The sequence below is a fragment of the Eublepharis macularius genome, chromosome 7, assembly GCF_028583425.1.
Source record: "Eublepharis macularius isolate TG4126 chromosome 7, MPM_Emac_v1.0, whole genome shotgun sequence".
Taxonomy (NCBI): Eukaryota; Metazoa; Chordata; class Lepidosauria; order Squamata; family Eublepharidae; genus Eublepharis; species Eublepharis macularius.
In genome coordinates, this window is record NC_072796.1 from 81,722,598 (window position 1) to 81,749,756 (window position 27,159).

A 27,159-nucleotide genomic window follows, 5' to 3' on the forward strand; every position below is an offset into this window, starting at 1 on the left:
CATTGCAATGGTAGTGTGCATTGGCTGAGTCCCAAAAATACAGCAGTAGCCATGCAGTACTGGTTAAAGGGTGAGAAAAAGTTTATTCAGGAACTACACAGTCGATAGTGAAAAGGAGAGATAGAGACAGCATCTAGCTATCTAGCTGCCTAGGAGATAGAGTTCTCAATGCAGAGAAGGAGGATATTATCCCCTAATAAAGCCCATCCGGAGACAAGATAAAGAAGTGACACTTAACAGAAAAGAGAGGTGCTCTCCTCACATTCCTATCTGACTAATTCTTGCTCCTCCCTGCAGGATAGGGTCTTCTTCTCTTCATCATTGTACACCAGACATTGCTACTTCCAAAAGCGTGAAGTCATGGTTTGGGGGCATAAACCATAGAGGTTTTGCCCTAAAAAACAGAGCAACTCCTTTGTGCCACCAACATAAACCAAGTCCAGGATTGCTATACCTCTAACTGTAACCAACTGTTCCAATGCACATTCATTTATGATGTCTAGAAACCTTGTTTCTATGGCATGATTTGAACTCATTGCCCAGTCAACATGAAAGTAGTTCAAGTCACCCAGTATTACAACATTTTCCACTTTAGTCACATTCCTTATTTTCCCTCCATTTCAAGTTCTGCCTCCTGGTTTTGTTTCAGGGGCAATAGTACGCCCCCACTTTTAAATAATCTTTACAGCCCGGTATCACTATCTACAGTGAGTGTGTTGGAGTTTCTCCCTTAACGTTTTCTAGCTTAATTGACTCTATACTGTTTTTGATATACAAAGTAATGCTGTCCCAACACATCTCACTCTGTCTTGTCTATGAAATTTCTATCCAGGGGGAAAACATCCCATTCCACCATATTTTTGAAATACCTACTATATCAACATTACCATTTAGCACCAAGCACTCCAGCTCTCCCATCTTGGTTTGGAGAGTTCTAGCACTGACATACAGGCACCTGTATCTTTGCACCCTTTGTTTCCCTCTACACACTAAGCAGTTTATAGTGTGAATTTCACAAGTGTCCGAGGCCCGACACGCCGGCCTCGGACTCCCCCCACCCCCACCCCCCGACGACGCAGGGCCCACCTACCGGGCGGGAGAGGCCAAGGACGAGGCCCCACCGGCGAACGAAGGCCCCAGCAGCTGCGCCGCCGCTGCGCCGCCGCCCGCCGCCGCACCGGAGAGAAGGATCCCGAGCGGCCGCGGCAGCGGGCGCACTCGGAAGCGGCAGCCGGCGCGGTCAGCGCTCTGGCGGTGACGGCCCCGTCCGGGCCGCGGGGGAGGCCGCAGCGAGCGGGGCGAGGCCGCGCCGGGCTGCCAAACGCCGGCGCAGGTGCCCTCGGCCGAGCGGGATGGCGGCCGGGGCCAGCAGGGGGGAGGGAGGAGCAAGCCAGCCTGGGATTGGAGGGCGGCTCGGGGAAGGGCCAGATCGCCCCGCCAGGGGCCAAGCCCGCCGTCCATCACAGGGCAGGAGGGCGGAGGGCAAGAGGCATTGGGGGAGAGCGGGGCAGCCCGGCTAGCAGCCCACCAACGGGGTAGAGGGAGGTGGGCCCAATGGGCGGGGATGCAGGTGGCACAGGTGTTGGGATTGATGGTGGGTGGAAGCACTCGGGGGTGAGGGTGGAGCTGGAGTGGGAAAAGTATTTAAGGAGGCTCTGGAGGCAGGCCGAGGAGGAAGGTACTGGACGAGACAAAGCAGGTGCCCTGCGTTCTAAGGCGAGCATCCTGCCGTTTGTCAGCTGGCTGCCCTGAAGGCTAAGGCGCAGCCGGCCGGGTGGAGCCACGTGCTGACCGGCCCGCCGGTCAGACAAGGGCCGCCCTAGTCTGAGGCCGCCTGTGAAGGAGCCTCCACGCTTCCTTGAGGACCCGCCCAGCCGCCCCAGGCTACCAGCACGGACCCGCCGGGACCGCCCCGCCCAGACCCGCCGCCAGGGGGCATGCCACAGCCTGACATTGTGGTGGAGAATGCGGGCACGGATCCTGCTGTGAGGCGCCCGCGACCCTACCTTCCGACCCCACCCGGGTGGACGAGGCCTCGCACCTATCTGCGCCCGGCAACCTTCGGCCGGCCCAGGCTTGACTCCGAGGCGGTACCGACGGAGGGCACCCCCATGGACCAAGCGGCCGCCGCAGCAGCGGGCGGGGCCGGGCAGCCCGCGGCCCCTACGGCCCTGGACTTGGGCCAGCTCAGCCAATGGATGGCCGAGCAGCAAGTGCGGCTCCTGCGGGACCTGACGGCACAGCAGCAGGAGTCACAGGCTACGTTGCTCTGAGGACTGGCCCAGACTCTGGGGGCCGGACCCACCGCATCGGCCCTCGGCCCCGTGCGAGGGGCCCCCTTTCAGCTGACCAAGCTGGGAGAGGCGAACGAGATAGATGCCTACCTGGAGGCATTCGAACGCACAGCGGAAGCCGCTCAGTGGCCCCGGGACCAGTGGGCATTCATCATTGGCCCTTATCTGACGGGGGAGGCCCAGGCGGCCTTGAGGGCCCTCCCCAAGGAGGAGAGCGCTGACTACCGGGTGCTGAAAGCCGCTATTCTCGACCGGTATGAGGTGACACCCGTCTCCTACCGTCAGAAGTTCAGGTCCATCACCTACAAAAAGATCGAGCGGCCCAGAGCCCTGATCAACGCGCTACGGGATGCCGCCTACCGGTGGCTGAAGCCCGCCTTGGAGGGCGAGAAGAAGATTGTGGATCAAGTGGTCCTGGAGCAACTGCTCAATATCCTCCCCCCCAAAGCCCGACAGTGGGTAGCCTGCAGCCACCCCGCGAGTCTGAAGGAAGCCACGGCCCTCCTAGAAAACTTCGCCGCGGCGGCAGACCCACGCGAGGCCCCCCGGGACACGGGCCCAGGAACAAGGACCAGCGGGTCCTCCCCCCAGCCTCTAGAAAACCCGCGCCCGGGGAGGGCCAGGTCCGGGGCCCGGGAGGCGTCTGGGCCGCGACCGGGGGCCTCCCGGGCACCCCCGCTGCTCCCCGGTCATGAGGGGGCCTGGGGCCGACCCCTGTCCGGGCCCGGACCGGAGGCCACCCCAAAGGGTTCCCGAGACCCCGAAGACCGGGGCCCGTGCTTTAAGTGCGGCCAGCGGGGCCACTTCATCCGCGACTGTCCGCTCATGGAGTGTGACGCCGGCTGGGAAGAAGCCTACCCGGTGACGGCCCGCCCGCCAAGGCCGCCGCCGCTGATAGTGATGGTAGAAGTGGCAGGACGGCGCCTGTCATGGCCCAGTCTGAGAGTGAGGTCTCCTCTGGAGGAGAGGAGCCTCGTGTAGCCAGCCAGGACTCCTCAGGAGAAGAGGAGCCCTGTGTAGCCAGCCCTAGCCCTGATTCAGCAGAAGCCAGCAATCAGGAGCCACAGCTGCTGGCTGATCAGAGCTTACAGCCAGCAGCTGAGGCACCAGCACTCTCAAGCTCCAATACTACAGAGGAAGCTCAGCCAGGGACTTCTACAGGTGCAGCGCAGCCAAGAGCCTCCACCCCCCCAGGTTCACCCACGCCCAAGGAACGCCGCAGGCAGCGCCAGAGACTGGAACTGCAGGAAAGACGGCGCAGTGCTCGCCTCTTAAGCCAACGCCAGCTGCTGGAGAGTGACGATGAGTAGTGGCAGGATAGAGCCCCAGCAGCTGGCTGAAAACCACGCCTGGCTATAAGAGCCAGTCTGGAGGAACTGCTGGGCGTGGAAGCAACATGTCTACTGCTTGCAACCACTCCGTGTTTCGTGAACCTTGCCTGTGCCTGCTTTTGGACCTGACACTATCGGTGAATGACCTTGGACTGTGCCTGACCTTGCTTTTGGACTCTGGACTCACTCCTGGCTTTATCTCGTGCTCTGACCACCGGTTTGACTTGGCTTTTGCTCTTGGAACTCCCCTTTGACTTTGGCTTTAAGGTTTGGACTTGAACCACCCTGCTTGGGCTGGCCCAGCCCGTGACAGCGCCTGTCCGCCTTCTTGGATAGCGGCAGTTCCATTTCGATGATCCGCACACGCCTGCTACCGCCCCACTTACCCATCGTCCGCTCGACGGCCGTGGCCTGCTTCCATGGCCACTCGGAGACCTACCCGGTGGTACGAGTGCCTCTGACCTGCCGAGGCCAGACCTGGGAGGTAGAGCTAGCCCGAGTACCGGCCCTGCCCTACCCTGTTCTCCTGGGCCGCGATGCCCCCAGCTTCCACCAACACCTCCAGGCAGCACGCGGGCCCGAGGAAGCCTTGCCCGCGGAGGACCCGAGGGAGGGACCCTCCACGGTGAACGACCCCACAGCAGACCCGAACGCCCAGGACTGGTCGACGGACCCCAGCTTCATCGCTCGCCAAGCGGACGATCCCACTCTAGGTGGGCTCCGAGATGCCGTGGCGGTGAGTGAGGGGGTCGTGATGGATGGCAGGCGGGCTGGGAGAGTACCTCGGGTGATCCAGGAAGGGGGCGTGTGGTTCCGCATCACGAGGGCCAGGGGTGGCGAGGTCCGACAGCTTCTGGCCCCCCAAGGCTATCGACCACGTATACTCGCCCACGCGCACGACCACAGCTGGGCCGGACACCAGGGACCTGCTAACACCTTGGCCCCAGTGCTGGCCCGGTTCTTCTGGCCCTCGGTATCCCGGGACGTGAAGGACTACTGCCGCACCTGCGAGGTCTGCCAGCGAACAGCGGGTCGGCCGCCCCCGCGGGCCCCCTTGGCACCCCTGCCCGTGATCCGCACGCCCTTCGAGAGAGTGGCTATGGACTTCATAGGCCCGTTACCGTGGACCGCCCGGGGATGCAGGTTCGTCCTCGTCCTGGTGGATTATGCCACCCGGTACCCGGAGGCCATACCCCTGCGGACGATGCAGGCGCCCGGCGTGACGCGCGCCCTGGTACGATTCTTCGCGCAGGCGGGCATTCCCAAGGAGCTGGTCACGGATTGTGGCACCCCGTTTACGGCCTCCGTCACCCGTCAGTTATGCCGCACCATGGGAGTACGGCAGATCTTCACCTCCATATACCACCCTCAGACAGATGGCCTAGTGGAGCGGTTCAACCAAACGCTCAAACAGATGCTACGGCGTCTGGCCCACGACCGCCCAGCCCAATGGGACCTCTTCGTGGACCCCTTGCTGTTCGCGGTCCGCGAATCGCCCCAAGCTTCAACCGGCTTCGCCCCCTTTGAATTAGTATATGGGCGCAACCCTCGGGGGATCCTGGAAGTGATGGAGGGGCGGCGGGCCGAGTCATCGGAACCCCCAGGGAGGCCCGCCCCTGAATATATGAAAGAACTCCAGGAACGATTAGAAGCAGCCAGGACTTTGGCCGGGCAGAATCTGGAGAAGGCCCAGGCGGCCCAGAAGGCCCGGTACGATCGCGGGACCCGGCTGAGAACCTTCAAGGAAGGGGATCGTGTCCTGGTCAACCGCCGAGTGTTCGGGCCCGGGCACCACGGCGACCCATGGCGGGGTCCCTTCCAGGTCAAGCGGGTATTGGGGTCCCATTCCTATGAGGTCCAGTGCGGCGCCTCCCCCCGTCAGTCCAAACGCCTGCACATCAACGACCTCAAGGAGTGGCAAGAGCGGCCCTCCGGCACCTGCCGACTCGCGGACGACCCACTGGACCCGCCAACGGGGGAGCTCCCGTGGACAGACCGCCAGCCGGAGGGAAGCGCGCCGGGGCTCGACGAGGCGTTGGAGCCCCACCAGCGGCAGCAACTCCGGGCGCTGCTGGAGGACTTGCCCGGCTGTTTTTCCACCCGTCCGGGACGCACCCACCTGGCTGAGCATAGGATTCCCACAGACCCCGGCCAAGTGGCCCGGGCAACCTGGAGGCCCCTCCCCCGGAAGCAATGGGAGACCGTGGCCCGAGAGGTGGAGGAGATGCTACGCCTGGGCGTAATCCAACCCTCACACAGCGAGTGGCGCAGTCCCATTGTGCTGGTCCCGAAACCGGATGGGTCCGTGAGGTTCTGTGTCGACTACAGGGAGGTAAACAAGGTCGCAAAGTTCGATGCGTACCCCATGCCCCGGGCTGAGGTGCTAATCGACCAGCTAGGCGCGGCTCGCTACCTTTCGGCGCTAGACCTAACCAAAGGATACTGGCAGGTTCCCATGGCCCCGGGAGACCGCGAGAAAACGGCTTTCGCCACCCCCCAAGGGCTGTTTGAGTTCAAGGTCATGCCTTTCGGGTTACACGGGGCCGCCGCCACCTTCCAGCGGCTGGTAGACCGGGCGCTGGCTCAGTGTCAAGGCTTCGCCACCGCCTACATAGATGACATCTTAATCTACAGCCCTGACTGGCCATCCCACCTCCGCCATCTCCGCCAAGTGTTACGAGCCCTCCGTGACGCAGGGCTGAAGGCCAACCCCACCAAAAGCCGACTGGGCTTCCAGGAGCTGAAATACCTCGGGTTCCTCGTGGGGCGGGGGCAGCTGAGGCCCCTCCCGGACAAGGTGGCGACACTGGAAGCGTGTCCCCTGCCGAAATCCAAGAAGCAGCTAAGGGGGTTTCTGGGGCTGGTCGGTTACTACAGTAAGTTTATCGCACAGTACGCCAGCCGAGCCAGCCCCCTTACGAACTGCCTGCGCAAAGACCAGCCCAACCAGGTCCAGTGGACGCCGCCCCGGCGGCAAGCCTTCCTCGACCTCAAGGCTGCTCTGTCAGGGTCACCAGTCCTGCGCAACCCTGACTTCGACCGGCCCTTCATTCTTCAGACGGATGCATCCGATAGCGAGCTCGGGGCCGTCCTGTCCCAGGACCACGGCGGGCAGGAGCACCCGGTCCTGTTCATCAGCAGGAAGCTCCAACCAGCTGAACGCCGTTACGCGGTCGTGGAAAAAGAGGCCCTCGCTGTCAAGTGGGCTGTCGGGGCGCTGCAATATTACCTCGCTAATAACCCCTTCACCCTCGTGACGGACCACGCCCCCCTTGTCTGGATGTCCCGGCTTAAGGATCACAATGCACGCGTGCTAAGATGGTATCTGGCTCTTCTACCCTTCAGCTTTACGATCCGGCACAGACCAGGGAAACAGCATGTCAACGCCGACTTCCTGTCCCGGATGTTCGCCGGGGAAGCCACGCCCGACGCAACGCAAAGAGGGGGTGTGTGTCCGAGGCCCGACACGCCGGCCTCGGACTCCCCCCACCCCCACCCCCCCGACGACGCAGGGCCCACCTACCGGGCGGGAGAGGCCAAGGACGAGGCCCCACCGGCGAACGAAGGCCCCAGCAGCTGCGCCGCCGCTGCGCCACCGCCCGCCGCCGCACCGGAGAGAAGGATCCCGAGCGGCCGCGGCAGCGGGCGCACTCGGAAGCGGCGGCCGGCGCGGTCAGCGCTCTGGCGGTGACGGCCCCGTCCGGGCCGCGGGGGAGGCAGCGGCGAGCGGGGCGAGGCCGCGCCGGGCTGCCAAACGCCGGCGCAGGCGCCCTCGGCCGAGCGGGATGGCGGCCGGGGCCAGCAGGGGGGAGGGAGGAGCAAGCCAGCCTGGGATTGGAGGGCGGCTCGGGGAAGGGCCGGATCGCCCCGCCAGGGGCCAAGCCCGCCGTCCATCACAGGGCAGGAGGGCGGAGGGCAAGAGGCATTGGGGGAGAGCGGGGCAGCCCGGCTAGCAGCCCACCAACGGGGTAGAGGGAGGTGGGCCCAATGGGCGGGGATGCAGGTGGCACAGGTGTTGGGATTGATGGTGGGTGGAAGCACTCGGGGGTGAGGGTGGAGCTGGAGTGGGAAAAGTATTTAAGGAGGCTCTGGAGGCAGGCCGAGGAGGAAGGTACTGGACGAGACAAAGCAGGTGCCCTGCGTTCTAAGGCGAGCATCCTGCCGTTTGTCAGCTGGCTGCCCTGAAGGCTAAGGCGCAGCCGGCCGGGTGCAGCCACGTGCTGACCGGCCCGCCGGTCAGACAAGGGCCGCCCTAGTCTGAGGCCGCCTGTGAAGGAGCCTCCACGCTTCCTTGAGGACCCGCCCAGCCGCCCCAGGCTACCAGCACGGACCCGCCGGGACCGCCCCGCCCAGACCCGCCGCCAGGGGGCGTGCCACAGCCTGACAACAAGTCTTTTGCTTTTCTTTTTGAAGTAATGAACTCATGAGTTATTTGTATGCACTAAATTGTTCACATCAAATTTTAAAATTTATTTATTTATTTATTACATTTTTAGACCGCCCTCCCCGTTGGACGGGCTCAGGGCGGTGTAACAAACAATTTATGACATACCGTTTAAAACAATAAAAACATTATAAATAAACATTTTAAAACATTAACAATGTGCAATAAAATTTCTCAGATAGCGGATATAAGTATGTGTCAACACTTTATGAGCTCCTGCATGGGTGGTGGACGGTCTTCAGTGGTATGGCCAGCAAGAGGACAGCCTAGCCCCCACCAAATGCCTAGTGGAACATCTCTGTCTTGCAGGCCTGGCAGAAAAATAACAAATCCCGCCGAGCCCTAGTCTCCTCAGACAGAAAGTTCCACCAGGTCGGAGCCAGGACTGAAAAGGCCCTGGCTCTGGTAGAGGCCAGATGGACCTCCCTGGGGCCAGAGACCATCAGTAACTGCTTATTTGCTGATTGAAGTGACCTCTGGGGAACATATGAGGAGAGGCGGTCCCAAAGGTATGCTGGACCCAGTCTGCATAGGGCTTTATAGGTCAACACCAAAACCTTGAACCGGACCCGGTACTCAACTGGTAACCAGTGCAGTTGATGGAGGATGGGTGTTATATGTGCCATGACTGGAGCTCTGGCAACCACTCGTGCAGCTGCATTCTGAACCAGCTGCAGTTTCCGGATCAAGCCCAAGGGAAGCCCCGCATAGAGCAAGTTACAGTAGTCTAATATGGAGGCACATTAACAAAATATTGTTAACATGCCAGTTACATATAAATAGTTAAAAAAAGTAAAACAATAGGATTGTGAACAACAGCAATGAAAAGAAGGCAGATCAAAACTGCTAGCAATGACAATATAGAACATCAAAAAAGAAAAAGGGGGGAAGCGGGGAAAGAAAAGAGCCATATTAGCTCATATTAGCCTGAGAATGTGGAATCTTCTAAAGACAGCGCAAAACAGCTAGGCAAGGCTGCTAGTCAGAAAATAACTTAGGAACTAGAATTAATGACAAACTTGCAGACTAGAATTATCTGGTGAAACAGATGTTTTATTCTTGGAAGGATAAATAAAGTGAACAATGTCACTGATCGTGGTGTAAGGAATCAGTTGGGGAGGCTACTTTTGGTAGAATTCTCAGGCGTAGAAAAATTAAACTTGCCTGAGGACAAAACACTAGGTATGCTGTCTGCATTCCTGTCTTGCTCACTGATAAAAAGGCAGAGGTCCAAACCTTTACAAATGTCAACAGAGCTTAAAGTAAAAAGAAAATGTCTGACAGCCCAATCCTATAGTAAGTAAATCTTATTATGTTCAGTGGAACTATTGGCAGCTAAAACAAGGGGTGGTGTCTGAGGTTGCTGCATCCCAGCTCCACCTGCACCAATCATCTGTCATAGCCAGAGCAACTAACACTCCTTCTCCCCCCTGCCCTTGAAGCATTTTTAAATACAGTGCAGCAACCCATGAATGCCAGACAGGGCTTCCCAAACACATATGAAATGCTTCTCAGACTAGTTTGGGGAGACGTACTGATCATATGTGACTTACCATGCTGCATTCGAAGAGCTGGCCTTAAGTAGGGCTTACTCTAAGGGACAAACTAGATGATACTGTGTACCCGAGTCCACCATGGGCACACGGTGCCATTTTAGTTATTAAATTTTAAAACTGCCACAGGGCCCTGATCCTGCTGGGGACTACAGCATGCAGAATGGAGGGACTCTTTTGTTTAAGAAAAAAGGGGTTTTTTTTACCTCACAACCATCTTCACATGCTGACAGTTCTGTTAAACTACAATCTATAACAAAGTCTTCTAGCAGTACTAGTTAAGCAGAAGGGATTTACGGCAGAAGCCTTTGGTGGCAGAGAAAACCTTTTGGGTAGGCAGCAATATACAAGTCACATAGATAAAACAGGGAAGATGTTCTCAAGGTCTAAGCCTTGAGAATGCCAAAGCTCTGTGTGAGTGGAATTAAAAACTGTGTTCACTGTGACTAGACCCCTCCTGAGGTATAACTTTAAGGTAACGTAAGAAGAAACTGAATTTAAAGTTCCAAGACTAAGGTTTAAAAAGTTAAAAACTAAACAAACCATTATCAAATCAAAACGTTACAGACCAGTTTTACAAAGAACAATATTTCTGAGTAGTATGTATATACAGTCTTTAAAAGATCTAATACAGCTTACTGGTACATCAGTTAATTATGTCCCCTACTTCTATAGCCATTTTCATACCTTTTTGAACGGCTATGGGAAGCTGTTCGAGCCTCCAAAGTGAAAGGCAATCAACATTTAGATGTAGTTTTTTCCTACGGCATATTTCAAACTCCAAAGCTTCTTCAGCAGCTTTACGTTCCTGTTCTAGTCTTGTAACTAAGCCTGTGGCCTCTGCTAGTACAGCTGTTGCTTTCTGCTTTAAAGGCTGGATATCTAAAAATTATTTTAAAATGTAAAAATAATATGTACAACAGCATTTCAGGTGCATCTTAATGCTTTATTATCTGTTGTTACCCTGTACATAAATATATTGGTAACCTGCCTTCTTGTAGGAAAGGCAGGACATAAATGTTTTAGACCAAAAAGATAAAACTTCTCTAAAATGTACAATTTCAGCTTCATTTCAACATGTTAACATACCACACATACTATTCTAGAACTCAGTACATTAAAATAAAGAATCTATACACAAATCAACATTTCATTGCAATAGAGATTCTGCAAACATTATCTTACTGCAAAAAAACTCCACATTTAATTAAGTGGTTTCCAGAAACCTCCCAACTTTGCTAATTATTGAGATCACTTCAGTAGTTCATACAAACACAAATGAAACATGAGGCAGAACATTGGTCTATTGCAATCAGTACTGTCTGCTCTGATTGGCAACAACACTCCAGGGTCTCAGGTATAGGCCTTTTATATCATCTACCTGATTCTTTCAACTGGAGATGTTGGAGATTGAATCTGGAACCTTCTGCATGTTATACCACTGAGCAGTAGCCTTCTCCCCATAGTCTAATCTGACTCAATTAGAGACATTTTTGCTGTGCATGAATATATGGAGAAGAGCTCAAATCCAAACATGGTTCATTTCTGCCATGATCCCTTGAATTAGAGATTTCTTTTACTGAATCTGCCTGAAGTGCTAAAATACACACAACAATCTGGAACAAAATTGGTTATGTGAACAAAATTGTGGAGAAATGCATAAGAAAATAACATATCAAAAGCATCTAGCATTGCAATCCAGCAAGCACTTTCTTGGGAGTAAGTCCCAATTAATAAAGTGGAACTGACTTCCAAGTAGACCTGCTAAGGCCTTACTGCAAGTTATGGTGGGAGGACGACACCTCAGAATTAGAATTTAATGAACTTTCCAGACCGAATCACAGTCAAGGATGACAAGTTACCAGCTGCTGGAATGATTTATCAGTCACACATAGATGTCATTGAGGTACTGGGAGTTTTAGCTGTGGATAATGCTAAATAAGGCCTTTGTAGACTTTCAAAGGAAGTAATGAAAACAAATCCTTATAGCTGAAACTGTTCAGCTGAAACTGTTTTGAGATAGACCTTCCAACATAAGGAAAGCTACATTAACTTGACATCTTTAGCAATGTGGAGCTACCCAATAGGAGCACATCTACATCAACAGACAGTATACAGCATAGTCTATCATTCCTGTTCCTTACCAAAGTATCTCTTTGAGCTATTTCTTATGACACAACCCTATAATCTGAGTAGAAGCCCTCCTGAATAATTCAGCTTTGCATAGTTTGCAGAAAGCTAGGAGAGTGGAAGCTTTCCTGACCTCCTCAGGCAGGTCATTCCACAGAGAGAGCATGTGTACAGGCAGCTATTGATGCAGAATGTGTACAGGCAGCTGTTGATGCAGCTCCAGGATGGTATCTGCAGAAAGCCCTGTTCAAATGAGCGACACTGTCATAGCAGAACATAGGGAGAGAGGTGGTTGTACCGATATGAGGGGCCATAGCCATGAAGGGCCTTGGATGTGATAGCCATGACCTTGAATTGAATCTGGTAACTGATGGGCAGCCAATGGAGTGACTGCAAAATGGGATTGATGTGCATGCTACATCTAGCTCTTGAAGTAAACGAGCTGCAGCATCTTGCACCAGCTGGAGTCTTTGAGTTGACTTTGAGGGGAGGCCTATGTAGAGTGCCTTACAGTAGTCTAGTCTTGACATTGTGGCATGAATCCAGGTGGCCAAATCAGCTATGTCAAGGCCATGTTCCAGGCTAGTCTGAGTTGGGAGAAGCTCTTTTTTGCAGCTGCATTTACTTGCTTCTATAATAGCACTACTGAATCCAGTATAACCCCTTCTGTGGGGCTCCACTTTCTGGAACCCCACAAGGTAATTCACACACTGAAGATGGCTGGTCTCCAACAGCAACCCTGAGTCCATTCCATGTGGGATAATTTAAACCTCCTAAGAACATCCCCTGAAACCTGCCTCTAAATGCCTCAACAGGGTGGCATGGTCTACTGAATCAAAGGCTGCAGATAGTTCCAGGAGAAGTAACAATGAAGCATGGCCTTTGTCTATATTCAGGTGGAAGTCGTCAACTAGAGCCAGCAGAACTGTCTCTTTCCCATAGCCTGGCCTGAAACCAGATTGAAATGGGTCCAGAGCACAAAGTTGTCCAAGAAGGTCTGGAACTGGTCAGCCACCTTCTCTCAACTACTTTGCACAGAAAGGGCAGATTAGAAACTGGATAATAATTGGCTACATCATTTTTGTCTAAGGATGGTTTTTTAAGTAGTGGGCAGATGACCACCTCTTTGAGAGGCTAAAAGAAGGTGCCTTAAGTTAGTGACTAATTTATGACAGACATCAAGAGTTCATTTATATAGTCTTTAGAAGATTTTAGCAGCCAGGATGGGCAAGGATACATATAGTGGTCTTCACGGATTCTAGAATTCTGTCAATATCCATCATTGTAACTAGGTCAAAATTATTCAGAAATGGATCAGATGGTGTGTTAAGCATTACTCCCGCTTTGACCTGTATTACAGCTGGTATCTGCATCAGAGCATACCTGAGCTATTTTATCAGCAAAAAACTTTGCAAAGGTGTCACAGCTAATTGTCTGTTCTCGAGGTTCACCCATTGCAAAGTTTGTGACCAGTGGAATATCAGATAGCAGTAGACCAATCATTGTCTTTACTGAAAATACTTGAAAGGCATCTGAGCTCTAAATGACAAACTGAAATCTGTGTGCAATTTCATTCATTCCCAGTCTCGTCATGTGGTAGGCAGCACACTGGTTATTTATTTGCAGCCATTAAAGGGAATGTGCAGGTGTGGAGGATAGGAGGGAATAGGAAAAAGTCTGGTAAAGAGACACTCCAAAACTGTAAGAGGTCAGAAGGACTCCAAAGTTCTAAAAAGTGGGCTAGGTTCCTACTCTCATATGGCAAAGAAAATCCCTAGAAGAAAAAACTGTACACAGAAACAGTTCCAGATGGCAGGTGTTCAAAGTTTGGGTGGCTGAAGAAAAGCAACTGGCTTACTACCCATGTGATACAGATAAATATCCCCCTCGCTTATCCATGTGGGGATGAATGACATTATATGACACAGCCTGGAGGCCCTAAGTAGAACCATTACAGAACTCAGGTACAGCTTCCTCTTTCATCACTTTTTCCTTGGGTTGGTCAGGGTGTGGAAAGGGTAAAGAGGATATTGGAAGTGAATGACTGGGTGCATAGGTGGTGTCACCAAGAAGGGTTTGGTTTTCTGAATAATGAGTTATACTCATGGGAGGAAAGTCTTTGGTATGTGATGGGCTGTGTCTTAAGGCAGATGGTAACAACATATAGTATATAATTAAAACCATATCTAAAAACCATAAAGTCTTTCTTTCAACATATATTCCTCATAGGCACACTTTGTTTAAATAATAATATTCCAGATGTCTGAAAACGTGTGGCTGTTCACCACCTTTACCAGTGAAGCAGGAGATGCAATATTAGAAACATGAGAGGAAGAAGATAAAGGGCTGTATTTTGGGAACTTGCAATCTTTAACTTGGGTGAAGGATCAAGTTTGTGATCTACAATTATCACAGTTCCTCACCCATACTCATTATCTGATGCTAAGGGATTACCTACAGTGTCCCATTCTTTCTTAAGGCCACATTTCGATTCACATGCCTATTATTTGGTGGACATCTTTCTTGATTTAAACTAACTAAAAAGTTTGACAGCCTCCCCCCGCAATGAAGAATAATTATATTTACCTTTCCAATACATTGATTCTTCAGCCTTCAGTTCAGAAGAAGTTGATAACCAGATATCTTTAGTTTCTTTAGGAATTTTCATATCTGAACACCTGAAAACAGAAGTCAGTATTTTAAGTCTATAACTCCTTCCCCTCTTCTGCACTGTGCTTCTCTTTCTTTAGACCCTCTTCTTCTGAATTATCTCAATTTATTCAATTCTTATTCCCAAACAAAACAAAACACATATATACTGTGTTTCTCACATTCATCTTTTCTTACGCTTGCCTCTCTTTCTTAATACTTCTGTTATCACTCCCTACTGCTGATATTTAGATTGCCTTTGTGAAGGAATCACTTATTTTGCTTATGTTATACTGCAAAGCAATTAAAAATAATGGATTGGATTGGATCCACACATCATTTTCTGACCTCATGATCACCTCTGCCAGCAGAAAGGAGGTAGTTTACATCAGTTTCCTTCAGCTGTAAGCCACTGAGCTCTCCAAAATGCTGTTCCTTGGGGATAGGGGCAACAGGTGGGGGGAACTGGCAAAACTTGCTCCCCTTCTATTGGTAGAAACCAATCTTTACAGCCACTCAATATAACTAAAGGTTAAAACTACACATTACAGTAGCATCTGCTTTTAGAATGCAGGTTTTTGTATTGCTTTGCTACTTTTCCTCCTTTCTGGCACTTCTCACCATCTCTCTAACATTAACTCCAAAACAATGAGCACCACCAGCTACAATTGTGTGTGTGTGGGGGGGGGGCAGTTGTGTGATGCTAGAATAGTTTTCTTGACTCAAAGAGCTATGAGGAGGGGCTGTGTCTCAGTGACAGAACATCTGCTTGGCAAGTGGAAGGTCCCTCTGAAGTTCAGTCCTTGGAATCTCTAGTTAAAAAGGTTCAGGTAGTAGTTGATGGAAAAGACCTCTGCCTGAGACCATGGAATGCTGCTGGCCACCTGAGTAGACAATACTGGTCTCGATGGACTAATTCAATATAAGGCAGCTTCACATGTATAATTTAAGCCCACCTGATCTAGTCTTGGAATACACTGGTTTTCTAAAGTCCAAATTACATTTCCATACAACATTAAGAAGAAATTTGGTAAATTCATACAATATAATTTTTCACATTAAAATGATACCTCACAAAATTATTGAAGCATGGGATCCTTACCATGGACTGTTCTTCATCTTATAAAAATGATCATACTGCAAGTATAAATGAGATGTTTTTCAAGAACTCATATATATTACATGTTAGAATCTCACTGTATAAAAATGTTACTGTACATTATAACTAAATAAGCATACATAACTTTTTTTTAAAAATTCATTGCTTTGTGAGCCACAATTTTATTTCACACACATATCAATCTCTGTTTGCAGCCCCACTGTAACCTTTGGGGCACATATAAGGTGCTGTACATCTGCTGACTTCCTGACCATGGCAAGCCAAGTAATGGCAATTTTTACTACAATAAACTATGATTTCTTAGGAAAATAAGATTCTTTATTATGCCATTATCACCCTACAAACATCGATCATGAGCATCCACATTACCTAACTGATGTGTAACTGCAAAATTGGAGAAGAGGATCAATCATTTGTGCTATCTGTGATCTTATAAGGAAAAATCCTATAAATACTAAGCGATGCCTTGAATTCTGCTGTATCCTCCCTACTTCCAAGCCTTTTTACTTTACTTTCTCAAGAAAAGTGTTGATTCAGTAGCTTCACCCTTGATCAACTATCAAGCCTACAAAAACAAATTTTTGGCAGATGTGCCTTAACAAGGGCTGACATAAATATCCAGATATGCCCTATCCTCCTTTGTAGGCCCTATCCTCCTTTGCAAGAGCAAAGCAGCAGAGATTCCCGCCAAAACTAACAGGTAGGGGAGGGGGAGCAGGAGGAGGGTGGCTCTTGGAGTGTGGGTGGGGAAAGGCAGGGGAGGGGGGACTTTAGGAGTCACCAATCCCTCTGCTGTATTTTCATGCCAGCCAATAGATTTAAATCTTTGGCTGAGGCTGCAGCAGGGGGTTTAAATTTGGAGCAAGACTGTCTGAGCACCTCTGTTGCTGCTGCTGCTGACCGAGAGAGGAGAAGAAGAGAGACTGCACTGCACCTGGAGCCTGGAGGACATCTGCCTGGAGGATCAACTGTGCTGCTGGATAGAGACTTCCAGGTTATTGCCCCAAACACATTTAGCAGGTAGTCAATTGAATTGAACTCTATGCTTGCGTTGTTGAAAGAAAATCCTACTGAATTTCTCAATTAACTAAACAAGACTTACTTCCAAGAAACTGTGCACAGGATTGCCATTTTAGGATTTTAAAGCATCATTCTTTAATATCTTGCTTACAAAAATAAAATATCGCTTTTATTCTATCATAATTATGTAAGAAAGAGGATGGCTATGTGGATAACACTATGGTAGCCTGAGGGTCTGCCCAAACAAGTGGAACATTCAAATTTGTTTGACATTTTCAGAAAAGACAAATATAAATTCAATTGCCCGTACCTTCTAGGGAGCATTTTTCCATAGCAGAATTAAATAATTAACTACTGACATTAAACACCTAAAAATATGTAGTACCTGTTGAAAGGATGCTTCCATTTTCACTTCTAGATCTTGAATGTGATGAATTGCTTTGTTAACACATGTAGAAGGTGTAGTTAAAGCAGCACAACTACGTTGCCTGGAGGGGGAATTCAATGGCATCTTTTCACTTGTATCTAAAACAATTCAGGGTGGTGATGGGGGCGGGGGGGACAACACTTTAAAAGTTGTGCAAGCACTTTATTTCCATGCTTTGATTTAGCTGTGCATGTCTGACGACAACTGTGCTGATCAGCCACTTGGTAGTCTCCTGCTCCTCCTCCCACCATCTGACTGGCACGATTGCTATTACAAATTATCCCACATAGCTCTGATTATTAGATAGAGTTTTATAAGTGCAGCCATAACAGCTAGATTAGGATGGGAGGTAGCATCCATTTGTTTTAAAGAAAGTATGAACTCCACTATAAAGGTAAGTACATTTGAAATAAGTATGGCATTGAATAAAAGATATTTAAGGAAGCTTCAAAAAACAAAGTCATATATATATATATATATATATATATATATATATATATATATATATATATATATATATAAAGAATACGATTGTAGCTTTAATGTCTGAAAAAATTAGTTTCCCCTTTGTATTGTTTATTGGCTGTATTATACTATTATTATTTTGTAATCTAGTTTGTTGTATTTATGATGTCCATCTTTATTGTATTGTTTTCAACTTCAGTAATCCATTTTGAGTCTCAACAAGAAAGGCAGAGTATAAATGAAATAAAGTATTAGTTCAATGCAAATACGATATACAAAAGTAAAGTAAATACAATTCCTCAGAAAGCAAATATAACATTTAAAAGCAAAGTAAATACAACAATAAATACAAAGCAACTACAACATGCAAAAGCAAAGTCTGCTTGAAGCTTTTAACAAAATTTAAATTATAATCAATTTCAAGGAAAAAAAACTGGTGGCTGACTGCTGATAAAACCAGGCTTATCAAGGCTAAGTAGAGCACACACACACAAAAAGCAAACCGTGGAGCTGACCATTAGACGTCTGCCTCAGACGCCATCTTGCCTCAGGGTAAAAGAAATGGTTGTATGTACATGTGAGGCAAGTATTCAAACAGCCAGAGTTTTACTTTCTTTTTCTCTGCCACCATTCCCAGCACAAAGCATCTTTCTTTTAAGGGCCAAACTACAAGTGACAAATGACACTTGAACGGCAAGTGTATTTCTCCCTGTTTACTTGCTCTCCACTTGATCCACTTGCCGTTCAAGTGTCATTCGTCACTTGTAGCTTGGCCCTAAGAAGTGGGAACAGCTTCAAAAATGGTGAAAGTAAACCTGTGAGCCCTTCTCTCCCATGTCTTTGACTTGTATGTTTACTCTGAAGACAAATAAGATAGAACCCCAAATGGTTCTGATGATAACTTTCATTGGACTGTTTTGGTAGGAGTAGAATAGCTATCATGTTGCAAAATATCTTATTACTATGATCACTTTAGGGAACTTTGCATTGTCTTTTCCTTAAGGTACACAATCAACAGGTCGTATTTCTAAATAAATATGTTTTAAAATAAAGTGAAAATAACCAAGTAATATTGCTTCAACCACATAATGCATTGTGTATGTAGTGTATTACATTAATAAAGCAGAAAAGAGGTGGGAAGAAAATACTGAATATTACTACAGGTCTCAGTTTCATCAGGTAAACTACATGTAAATGCTTCTACATTCTATTTCACACTTCATTAAATAAAATTAAATAGTTAACAACACAACATTTTAAATTGCTTAGTGCTTCAAACTACTCTAGCAAGAATAATTTGTCACTATAGCTTTTAAAGGCATTACATATAAAACTAACATTTCAAATAGGAAAGTGAAAATTCAGCACAAACAAAATTCTTCATTCACTGCAAGGCATAATGTTACACTAATGCTTGTAAAAAAAAGTTCTTTAAAAAGTTTCAGCATGAAAATTAAGAAAACACTTGCACAATTAATACAAGAGACAACTGAAACCTTCTATAATAAATTCCAGTATTCATTCAGCAAAGTTTTTAAAGGAATCAACAATTTATTATACAACTAATCTATAATTTAAATCCTTGATTAAAATAACATGAAAATTTAATCTCTGTGAATTGGTCAGTTTATTGATCACAACACTAAGTAATAAGGCCGGACTCTAGATCTGCCCTTTTTCCCTCTGCATGTTTGTGCACTTATGGAAACTATCCTGCTCATGTAATCTTCATGATCCTAATCTGGTGATCCTCCTAACCACTGGATCAAGGCACAGATTTTATCAATCAACTTGAAGTAGTATCTCTGTTGCCAGAAAAAAACATAGTAGGATAGCATGTGGGCATATCATTTTCAACATCTAAACAGAAGGAATCCCTGCATATAGAATAAATCTGTCAGTGTCAAACAAAACTGTTTTAAAATCAGCTTCACACTGCATTAAAATGTTTTCAACTTTGCCAAGTGCTTTGCTTCAGCTTTGAATAATTTACAGCAGGTGAGGCTCTGCTTACACGTATTAGGAATTCTCTTTTCAGTATTTTTAAATTGAGGAGCACAAATTAAAACATGAATAAGATAACAGTATGCTTAATAAGTATATGATTTAAATCATGTGTGGATTTTTACACAAAGCATTTGATCATTAATTTTCTTTTACATTTCTATCAACAATTTTCACTGTTTTAAGGGACTACAGTGATGTGTGATTTGTATAAACATATGGAGCAATTATATTAAAACTAAGTTTCAATTTGCAGTTACTAAGGCAACCAGCTCATCCAAAAAGAAAAATGGATAAGGCAAGTCACTCTCCGTTTTGGAATTCTTTTTGTTTAAAAAAAAAATGTCAGTTCATTTCAAAAAATTAGTTTAGAATGCATCAAAAGTAGTTATCTTATCTACAAGAAATAAACTAATAACTTTTTGCCAGTTCCAATATAATATTTTGTATCGATTGGATAGTTTTTGAAATTATTCTGATGGGAGGGGGAAGAAACGTCATAAAATCAATTCATTAAACAATCTATAATAGATAGCTAGAATGTATGGATATCATGAAAACCATTTTCCAGCATAGACATTGTAATAAATGATGTGGGGTCCTGCTACTAATGCCCAATTATATGTAGAAAACAAATTATCTACAACTGGATGCAGAAGGATTGGAAGTGAACCTGACCACTCCCACCAACCTCTGTAGTGTGTCCCAAGAAACATCTTCTCTTAAGGGCTGAAACTGACAAGGCGTGGGGGGGGGGGAGAAAATTCTTGTCAGCTTCACTGAAGGGGCTTCTCCTTGGGGTATTCCCTACATGGATTTAGTGTTCAAATTGCTTCCACACGGTGAAAGGCTGCACCTGCAGCAGAATCAGTTTCTTCCTGTTTTTTTTTTTTTTGCCTGCACATATTCTCTGATGTTTTTTTTAAAGCAGAATTAAGATTGGGATTTTTTGGACATGCAATTTTTCTTCTTCAATGCAAGCCTTTGCCTGGCCTTTTGCCCTCCCATTTATATATCTGCACACTGAATGTCTGAATGCTAGTGTCCAATCACTCCCTCCCTTTCCCTTCCCACTCACTTTCCCCTGTAAGTTTCCCTTATTGAAAAAATCGTTCTTGTGTTATGTGTAATGTGTGCACGCTAACCTCAGCAGTAGGAAGTAATTCAACAGTCTGTTTGCCAGCACAAGCTGTGGAAGACCATATTTTGTACATTAATCTGTTTTTCCTTTTTCATTGTCCAATTTTTTTCCAATGCCCTTTTTTATTCTATAATAACAATGTTGTTTCATTGCAGACAATTTCCTTTTGCCCATTGTCTTAAAAAAATATCCAAATTAAAATTAACATCAAAGAAGACCAGTGCTTTACTGACTATGCACTCTGTTTGTTCCTTAACTTTCATTTCTCATATGACTCTAAGCATGGTGTTTACAGGGCATGTGTGATTCTCTGGTGTTGTCATTCAATTGTTCCAGATAGGCTCACTATGAACACATGATTGAGATTGTCCAGTCACGAAACTGAATCTCTGGGCAATAAAAATTTGAACTATCTCATTGGAACTCATGTACGGGGTGAAGTAGGGGTTAACCAAAAAAACCCTCTAATGTCCAAAAGTTATGAAGTTATAACACATGAAGAAGGAACAGAAAGAAGAGGAAGAGGATGAAGAAGAACCAGCTTAAGCTGACAAAAAATGCTGCCATCATCGACATCCCCTAGAAAGCCCCGCCCCCTGCACTTTTCTAAGTGCAGGGGGCGGGGGAACAGACATCACTTGGGTTCAACTCCCACAAGTGCAGAATTAAAGAAAGCCAAAATGGATCCAATCCTCATGACTGAATGTTGAGCATGCAGAAAAACCCCTTGTCAGTTTTACCACAGCTGTTTGCAGTCTTTGTTCTAGGAAATAGATAATGCTCAACATCTTAATCTACAAGAAGCTTGCAAGCATTCCCCTCCCTAACTTCTACATGTGGAGAAGGACTTGTATAACTGAAAATGATCACGGATTTCCACTGAGCTCTTCTTATTTAAGTAAGCTATTGAACAATCTATTTCATTGCACAATGAAACTAACATTTGTGTGTTTATACAAAGCCTTTTTCCTATGAGGCAAAACTTAAAACTTGTTTGGTGGCACTAGTTTGGTATTTGATTTAGGCTACAATACACATGTGATTCAACTTCAGGGCTTTTTAATGAAGGAACATTTAAATTAATCTGATCCACAGAATATGAAACATTGAATGTTCTCATTCTTCCATCAGACCCTACCAACATCTATTTAAATGAACCATTTACCTTTGAAAAAAGCTTTACAATTTATATGAATAAGGGCTAAAAATAACTTACTGTCTTGTACATTGATAATGAGATCAAAGGCTCTCACAATTCACTGTGTTATTTTAAGTATTCACTTCCAGCCCATTTCTATTATAGCCTTCTCTATTATATATATTTATAATCTATGTTTCCCCTCTTAAATAGTATTATCGAATTGACTGTTTCTGGTTTATAAGATGATTATCTGACATCCCTGTCATTGAAAGGAAAACATTTCCCCATAAAAACAGCAAAAACTAGAGGATTCTATGTGTAGGCACTATAAAAGGCGGGGGGGGAGAGATCCTAAAATTAGACACAATGGAGATATGCAGTATCCTTCAATGGTATTTGCTTTCTGTTAAGCCTGCTTAATTATTTCAAAGTAGAACTGCACATTACTTTGCAAAGATGTGTTCCCAAATAAATATTTGTAACATTCTTTATTTTTCCTCATCTATATCCCACTTTTCTCAATGAGACCCAAAATAACTTACATTCTCCCCTCCTTCATTTTATCCTCATAACAATCCTGTGAGGTAGGTTAGGCTGAGCATTTGTGATTGGCCCAAGGTCACTCAACAAGCTTCTATGCCAGACTGGGGACTATATCAACAATCTAACCATTACAACACGCTGGCTCTAAATGTGGTAACACATATTGGGGGGAGGGGAGAGAAGAACTGACAGGGAGAAAGGCCCCATCTCATTGTCACTGATTCTCCCCTACAAATGCCCCCATATGCCTCTGCATTAATGTTACAAGAGAAACACAGGATTTGGGATCCTGTGTATACCTAATATTAGTGCTTTTTTTGTAAACAAAAAGGTGCCAGTAGCGCATACCATAACAAAAAAAGTCCTACCTACTATCATATAGTTCCGCTGTACCAACTTAATATATTGCTTTTCAAATTACAACTTTAACAATGTCAGTTTAATATCTCCGTAATTGTCAACAGTTGAAAATACCATGACACATTTCACTACTATTACTAATTGCTCTAGGAAAATGAACAATATATATCTATATCCTCCCCCCCCCCCAGTGCCTTCACAGTGCATGTAGCCGGAGCAAGGCTAATCACCCCTCTTCCCCTATCCATTAGTCACACAGAAGTCCTTTGTACATCAAAATGTATTAATAACAGTAACAATGGTGGTGGTGGTAGACAAAACACTATTAATTCCCCCTAGCAAATAAATTCAAAATGTTCAGTCTAAAAATCTCAGCTGCAAGCGACAGCTGTACACATACACTTTAAGCTGATATGGGGGCGGGGGGGAGAGACACCAGGTCACAACCAAAAACAAGGCTTAAAGCAGGGGTCCCCAAAGTGGTGCCCATGGTAGGGTTGCCAGCTCCAAGTTGGGAAATTCCTGGAAATCTGGGAGGTGAAACCTGGAGAAACTGGGGTTTGGGGAGCGAAAGGACCTTGGCATGGCATAATTCCATAGAGTCCGCCTACAAAGTAGCCATTTTCTCCAGGTGAACTGGTCTCTTGTGGCCTGGAGACCAGTTGTAATTCCAGGAGATCTCCAGCCACTACCTGGAGACTGGCAACCCTAGCCCATGGGCAGCATTGTTCCTGCTAACACCTTCCTTCATACCCACCAAGTGTTTTTAGAAAGTGGGTTGGGCCAAGTGGAGCCCCTGTTGAACAAGACTTCTCATTGGCCACTGGAAATCAGTCTGGCTGTGCAGATTAAAATAACATGGTTTTGACAGCAGTTACCACCAGTGTTGGTGTTATTCTCTCTAACACACTTCCTTCCTCTACACTTGGGCTTCCTTTGTCTGTGGCTCTGCCTCTCATGGAAGCCATTTTTGTTGACTCCACCTCCCATGGTGGAAATTTAGTGGTTGCACCCACCACCTTGTGACAGAACTCCAAGGCTGGATATCCCTTATCAAGAAACTGTTCTTTCTTAATCCATGTCTTGGCTTTGCAAAACTTTGATTCAGGCTTTGGGGCCTAAGTCCAGAAAAAGAAATCTCTGGAAATTAACACAGCTCTGAGCTAGCAGTTCTCAGAGAGGTAAGAGGAACACAGGCGTAGATGAGATCCTGGGATCAGAGGTCTTCAAGGCTATAGACCAAGATGGGAGGCCCTCAACTGCATTCCATCTAATTTGCACAAGGAACACTGGTAGGTTGCTCTGATCAAAAACACATTTCAGCTGCAGAGACATAGTCACTTGTCCTAGTAACATCCCGGATTGGTCAAGCAGGATTGGGTCATGCTGTGGGCAGCCTGGCACAAACCAAGGGTTTTCATTCTATTCTGTGCACTATTTGTAGATACTAGCCCCTTACACACCATCTAGTACTATGGAACTGACAACGAGCTTTGGTGTCAGCTCTAAGCCTTTTCTTCCTGGACTCTGGACCTTTTGTTGGACTTGTGGTTTGATCTGACAAGATAACATGTGTGTTAGGAAAACAAAAGCCTGGACAGTATTTTAGGATAGATATTTAGTTTTATTATTTTGTTTCCTGTCTTCCACAATTTCTACATTTGTAATCATTTACATACTTATTAATATTTATTAATTATACTCTTTGTTGTGGTATTATTTGGGTTTTGGGGTTCCACCTAAATCCAGTACCTTGGCCTAATTTGGCTACAACAGTTTTTGTGGAACTCAGCTTGCAGGCATCCTACCTTATAGGGATGACTTCTTTTTTAAACACCTGGTAGGGCTGGAGATTTTGTTCCTCAGTCTCTAAGCTGAGGTTTAATCAAGAGGGACTGGTTGTGGCTCCTATTACCCTTGGAGGCGAGGTTTTTGCCGCCCCTGCCCCCCAAAGTAGTGTGCTTTTCTTCTTGACTCTCACTGCAGCCTTCTTGTGCATATGAGGGCTGTGTCAGTTCTAGGAATGGCAGTCCATGACAGATAGATCCCCAAACTCCTCACAGCGAGTACTCCAGGGTCTTGGTTGAAAAGGTTTTATTATAGAGATCCACTAAGTTCACAGGTCCTTCAAAGATGAATAGGAATTGGCAGGAATGAGAATACACACAAATGCACTTTGATATAAAGAGGAGGATTCCCCCTCTCCTGAGGCAGTTAGCAAAAAGGCGCGAAAGTCCCCATTCTCATGAGAAACACAATAGCTTTGTCTGGCCAGAGAAAGCCAGCAGATTACAAGGAATTCGACTCACTCTGTCTCTTGCAGAAAGTTACTTTTTAGTACAAGATCAGTAGCAGACTTCAGAGATAACAGTCTCAACATTAGTACTTTCGTTTTTAGGCAAGCCCAAGATGGCATGAATATATAATGGTCACAGTACATGAGCATAATAAGAGAGCAATATAGTTACACAGTATGATCAAATCAATGAATGGCATGGATGAATGGGATGCAGAAATGACAGGTGTGACACCTCTGGCTTAAAGCCTTTAGAATTCTGTAATTAGCAATCTGAAATGCTAACAAAACAAGATTCCCATGTTTGCTACAACCCCACAGTTTTATACAAATTGTGAAGTCAAAAATTTTGCCAGCAGGCTGCCAGATCCACATATAGACAAATGAACGATAGCCACCAAGAGAATGATCAGGCAAAAAGACACAGATGCAGGAGCAACGTTACATATTTACGTATTTAGAAAAAGAAAATTAACCAAAGTGAAAAGAGAAGCTCCTGTAGTTTTGAGAAGTTAATGTAGGAAACCACAACAGTACTGCCATCCACCAATCTTTGGTTTCTTTCAGTGAAAGATGGGGAAGAGGGCACCAAGCACTTTACAAGGCTGTTTAAGCCTTTGAGGGAGAGAGGACTCATTGGGGCCAGGCCTGATAGCCACCTCTGAGTAACTTACTCCCATGCAACTTCCATGACTCACCAAGGCCCAGTTGCTTGGTACTGTTCAACAGAAGCCACCCATGCTAGCCAGTGTTGTGTAGTGGTTAGAGTTTTAGACTAGTTTTAGACTAGGATTTGGGAGACCCTTTCAACCACCCTCCCTTTAATCAGAGACTTGCTCAGTGTGGTGGTGCAAGGGGAAAAAAATTCAAAGCTGGATTTAGGTACATTTTCCCCCTCCCTTTTTGTTTCAGCTTTTATGCTCTCTCCCCATTCTGAGAGATCAGGTTTCGTGCTGCTTTGTGTTTTCGCAACTTGGCTACAAGTCATCACCGCTCCTCCCAGTTGAGCTGGTGAGAACACTGTATCAATTATTTCCTCCTTCTGGCTGTCATGTTAGGGCATGTATGAAAGTGCGTCCGCTAGGAAATTTGACCAGCCAAGGAAGTACTTCAACGTGAAGTTGAATTTGGAAAAAAATTCCGCCCACCTTAACTGTTTGGCGTTCACTCATGTCTGAGCCCCATCCATGCCAATGCTGATGCTGTTGTCAGCAATGCTAATGCTGACCTGTTGTTCTGAATCAGTTTCATGCTGTAACTTGATGTCATATTGCCAATGCCATAACTGTTTCTTTCACAGGCTTATTGCAGGTGCATTAGCTAATGGACCGTAGAAACTTTCAGTGCTTCCGACCTTGTACACTGCTCACTCCCATACACTGCTATGTCTCAACTTTGATCTCTTGCTTTCTCAGTGTCTCAACTTGATAGTACAAATATGCAAGGCGTTCTCAGGACAAGTTCGCACCAAAAGGAGCAAACGTGAATGTTAAGAGGATTTTCCCACATGTTACTATTCCTGTCAATCTTGCTCTTACTGCTTAGATGCTTACCTTGCTTCTATCTATGGACATATCTGTAGAAGTGATTTGATTTCTGAATAAAGCTATTTAACCAAGAGCCTGGATTTCTTGTTGCAATGGTACAGGGATCTATCTGCCATAGCCTGACACCCAGGTTCAAATTCCCACTGTCATTAAAGCTCACTGAGTGACTTTGGGCAGTCACACTGTCTCAGCCCAACCAACCTTGCAGGGCTGTTTGTTGTGAGGGTAAAATGAAGGAAAGGAGAATGATGTACACCACTTTGGGCCCCCATTGTAAAGAAAGGCCACAAGTAAATAATAAATATAACTGAGGATGAGTGGAGCAGATAAAAATTAGGTTAGTTGCTGGGTAGGAAGGAGAGAGGGAATCAGGAAAAGCTGATGATATGGGAGTTGCAAAGAAGAAATAATGTGGGGAGGAAGACGCAAAAGAAAGCAAAGTCCCCTCCCCACAAGTCCTTGCAGGTCCTCCACCACATAACTGAGCACAGCTGGTCTAGCTAGCACCATATAACTGGGCCCAGCACACCTCAGCAACAGGACGACTAGCACCAACCAACTCAGCCAGAGTTTTCTTGGGAAGAAGTTGACGGGGGAGGGAAGGAGGGAAAACTGAAGGCAAGTGGCAGATAAAGGGAGGCTAGCTAGTGACTGGGAAGAAAGAAGTAGGAAAAGGGAAGAGGCTAAGGAAGGA

The 27,159-nt window shown here is 46.7% G+C and overlaps 1 protein-coding gene across 1 annotated transcript in view; it reads right to left on the reverse strand.

The window, feature by feature from the left end:
• Positions 1–27,159, reverse strand: part of CCDC178 (coiled-coil domain containing 178) — a 252,965-nt gene that overhangs the window by 220,290 nt on the left and 5,516 nt on the right. Inside the window, exons 2-5 of the mRNA XM_054985554.1 lie at positions 16,927–17,066; positions 15,504–15,538; positions 14,339–14,430; positions 10,310–10,504 (exon numbers count right to left, since the gene is read on the reverse strand). Of these exons, the coding sequence (XP_054841529.1) occupies positions 10,310–10,504; positions 14,339–14,430; positions 15,504–15,538; positions 16,927–17,052 (448 nt within the window). The 5' untranslated portion in view covers positions 17,053–17,066. The remainder of the gene's footprint in view (positions 1–10,309; positions 10,505–14,338; positions 14,431–15,503; positions 15,539–16,926; positions 17,067–27,159) is intronic.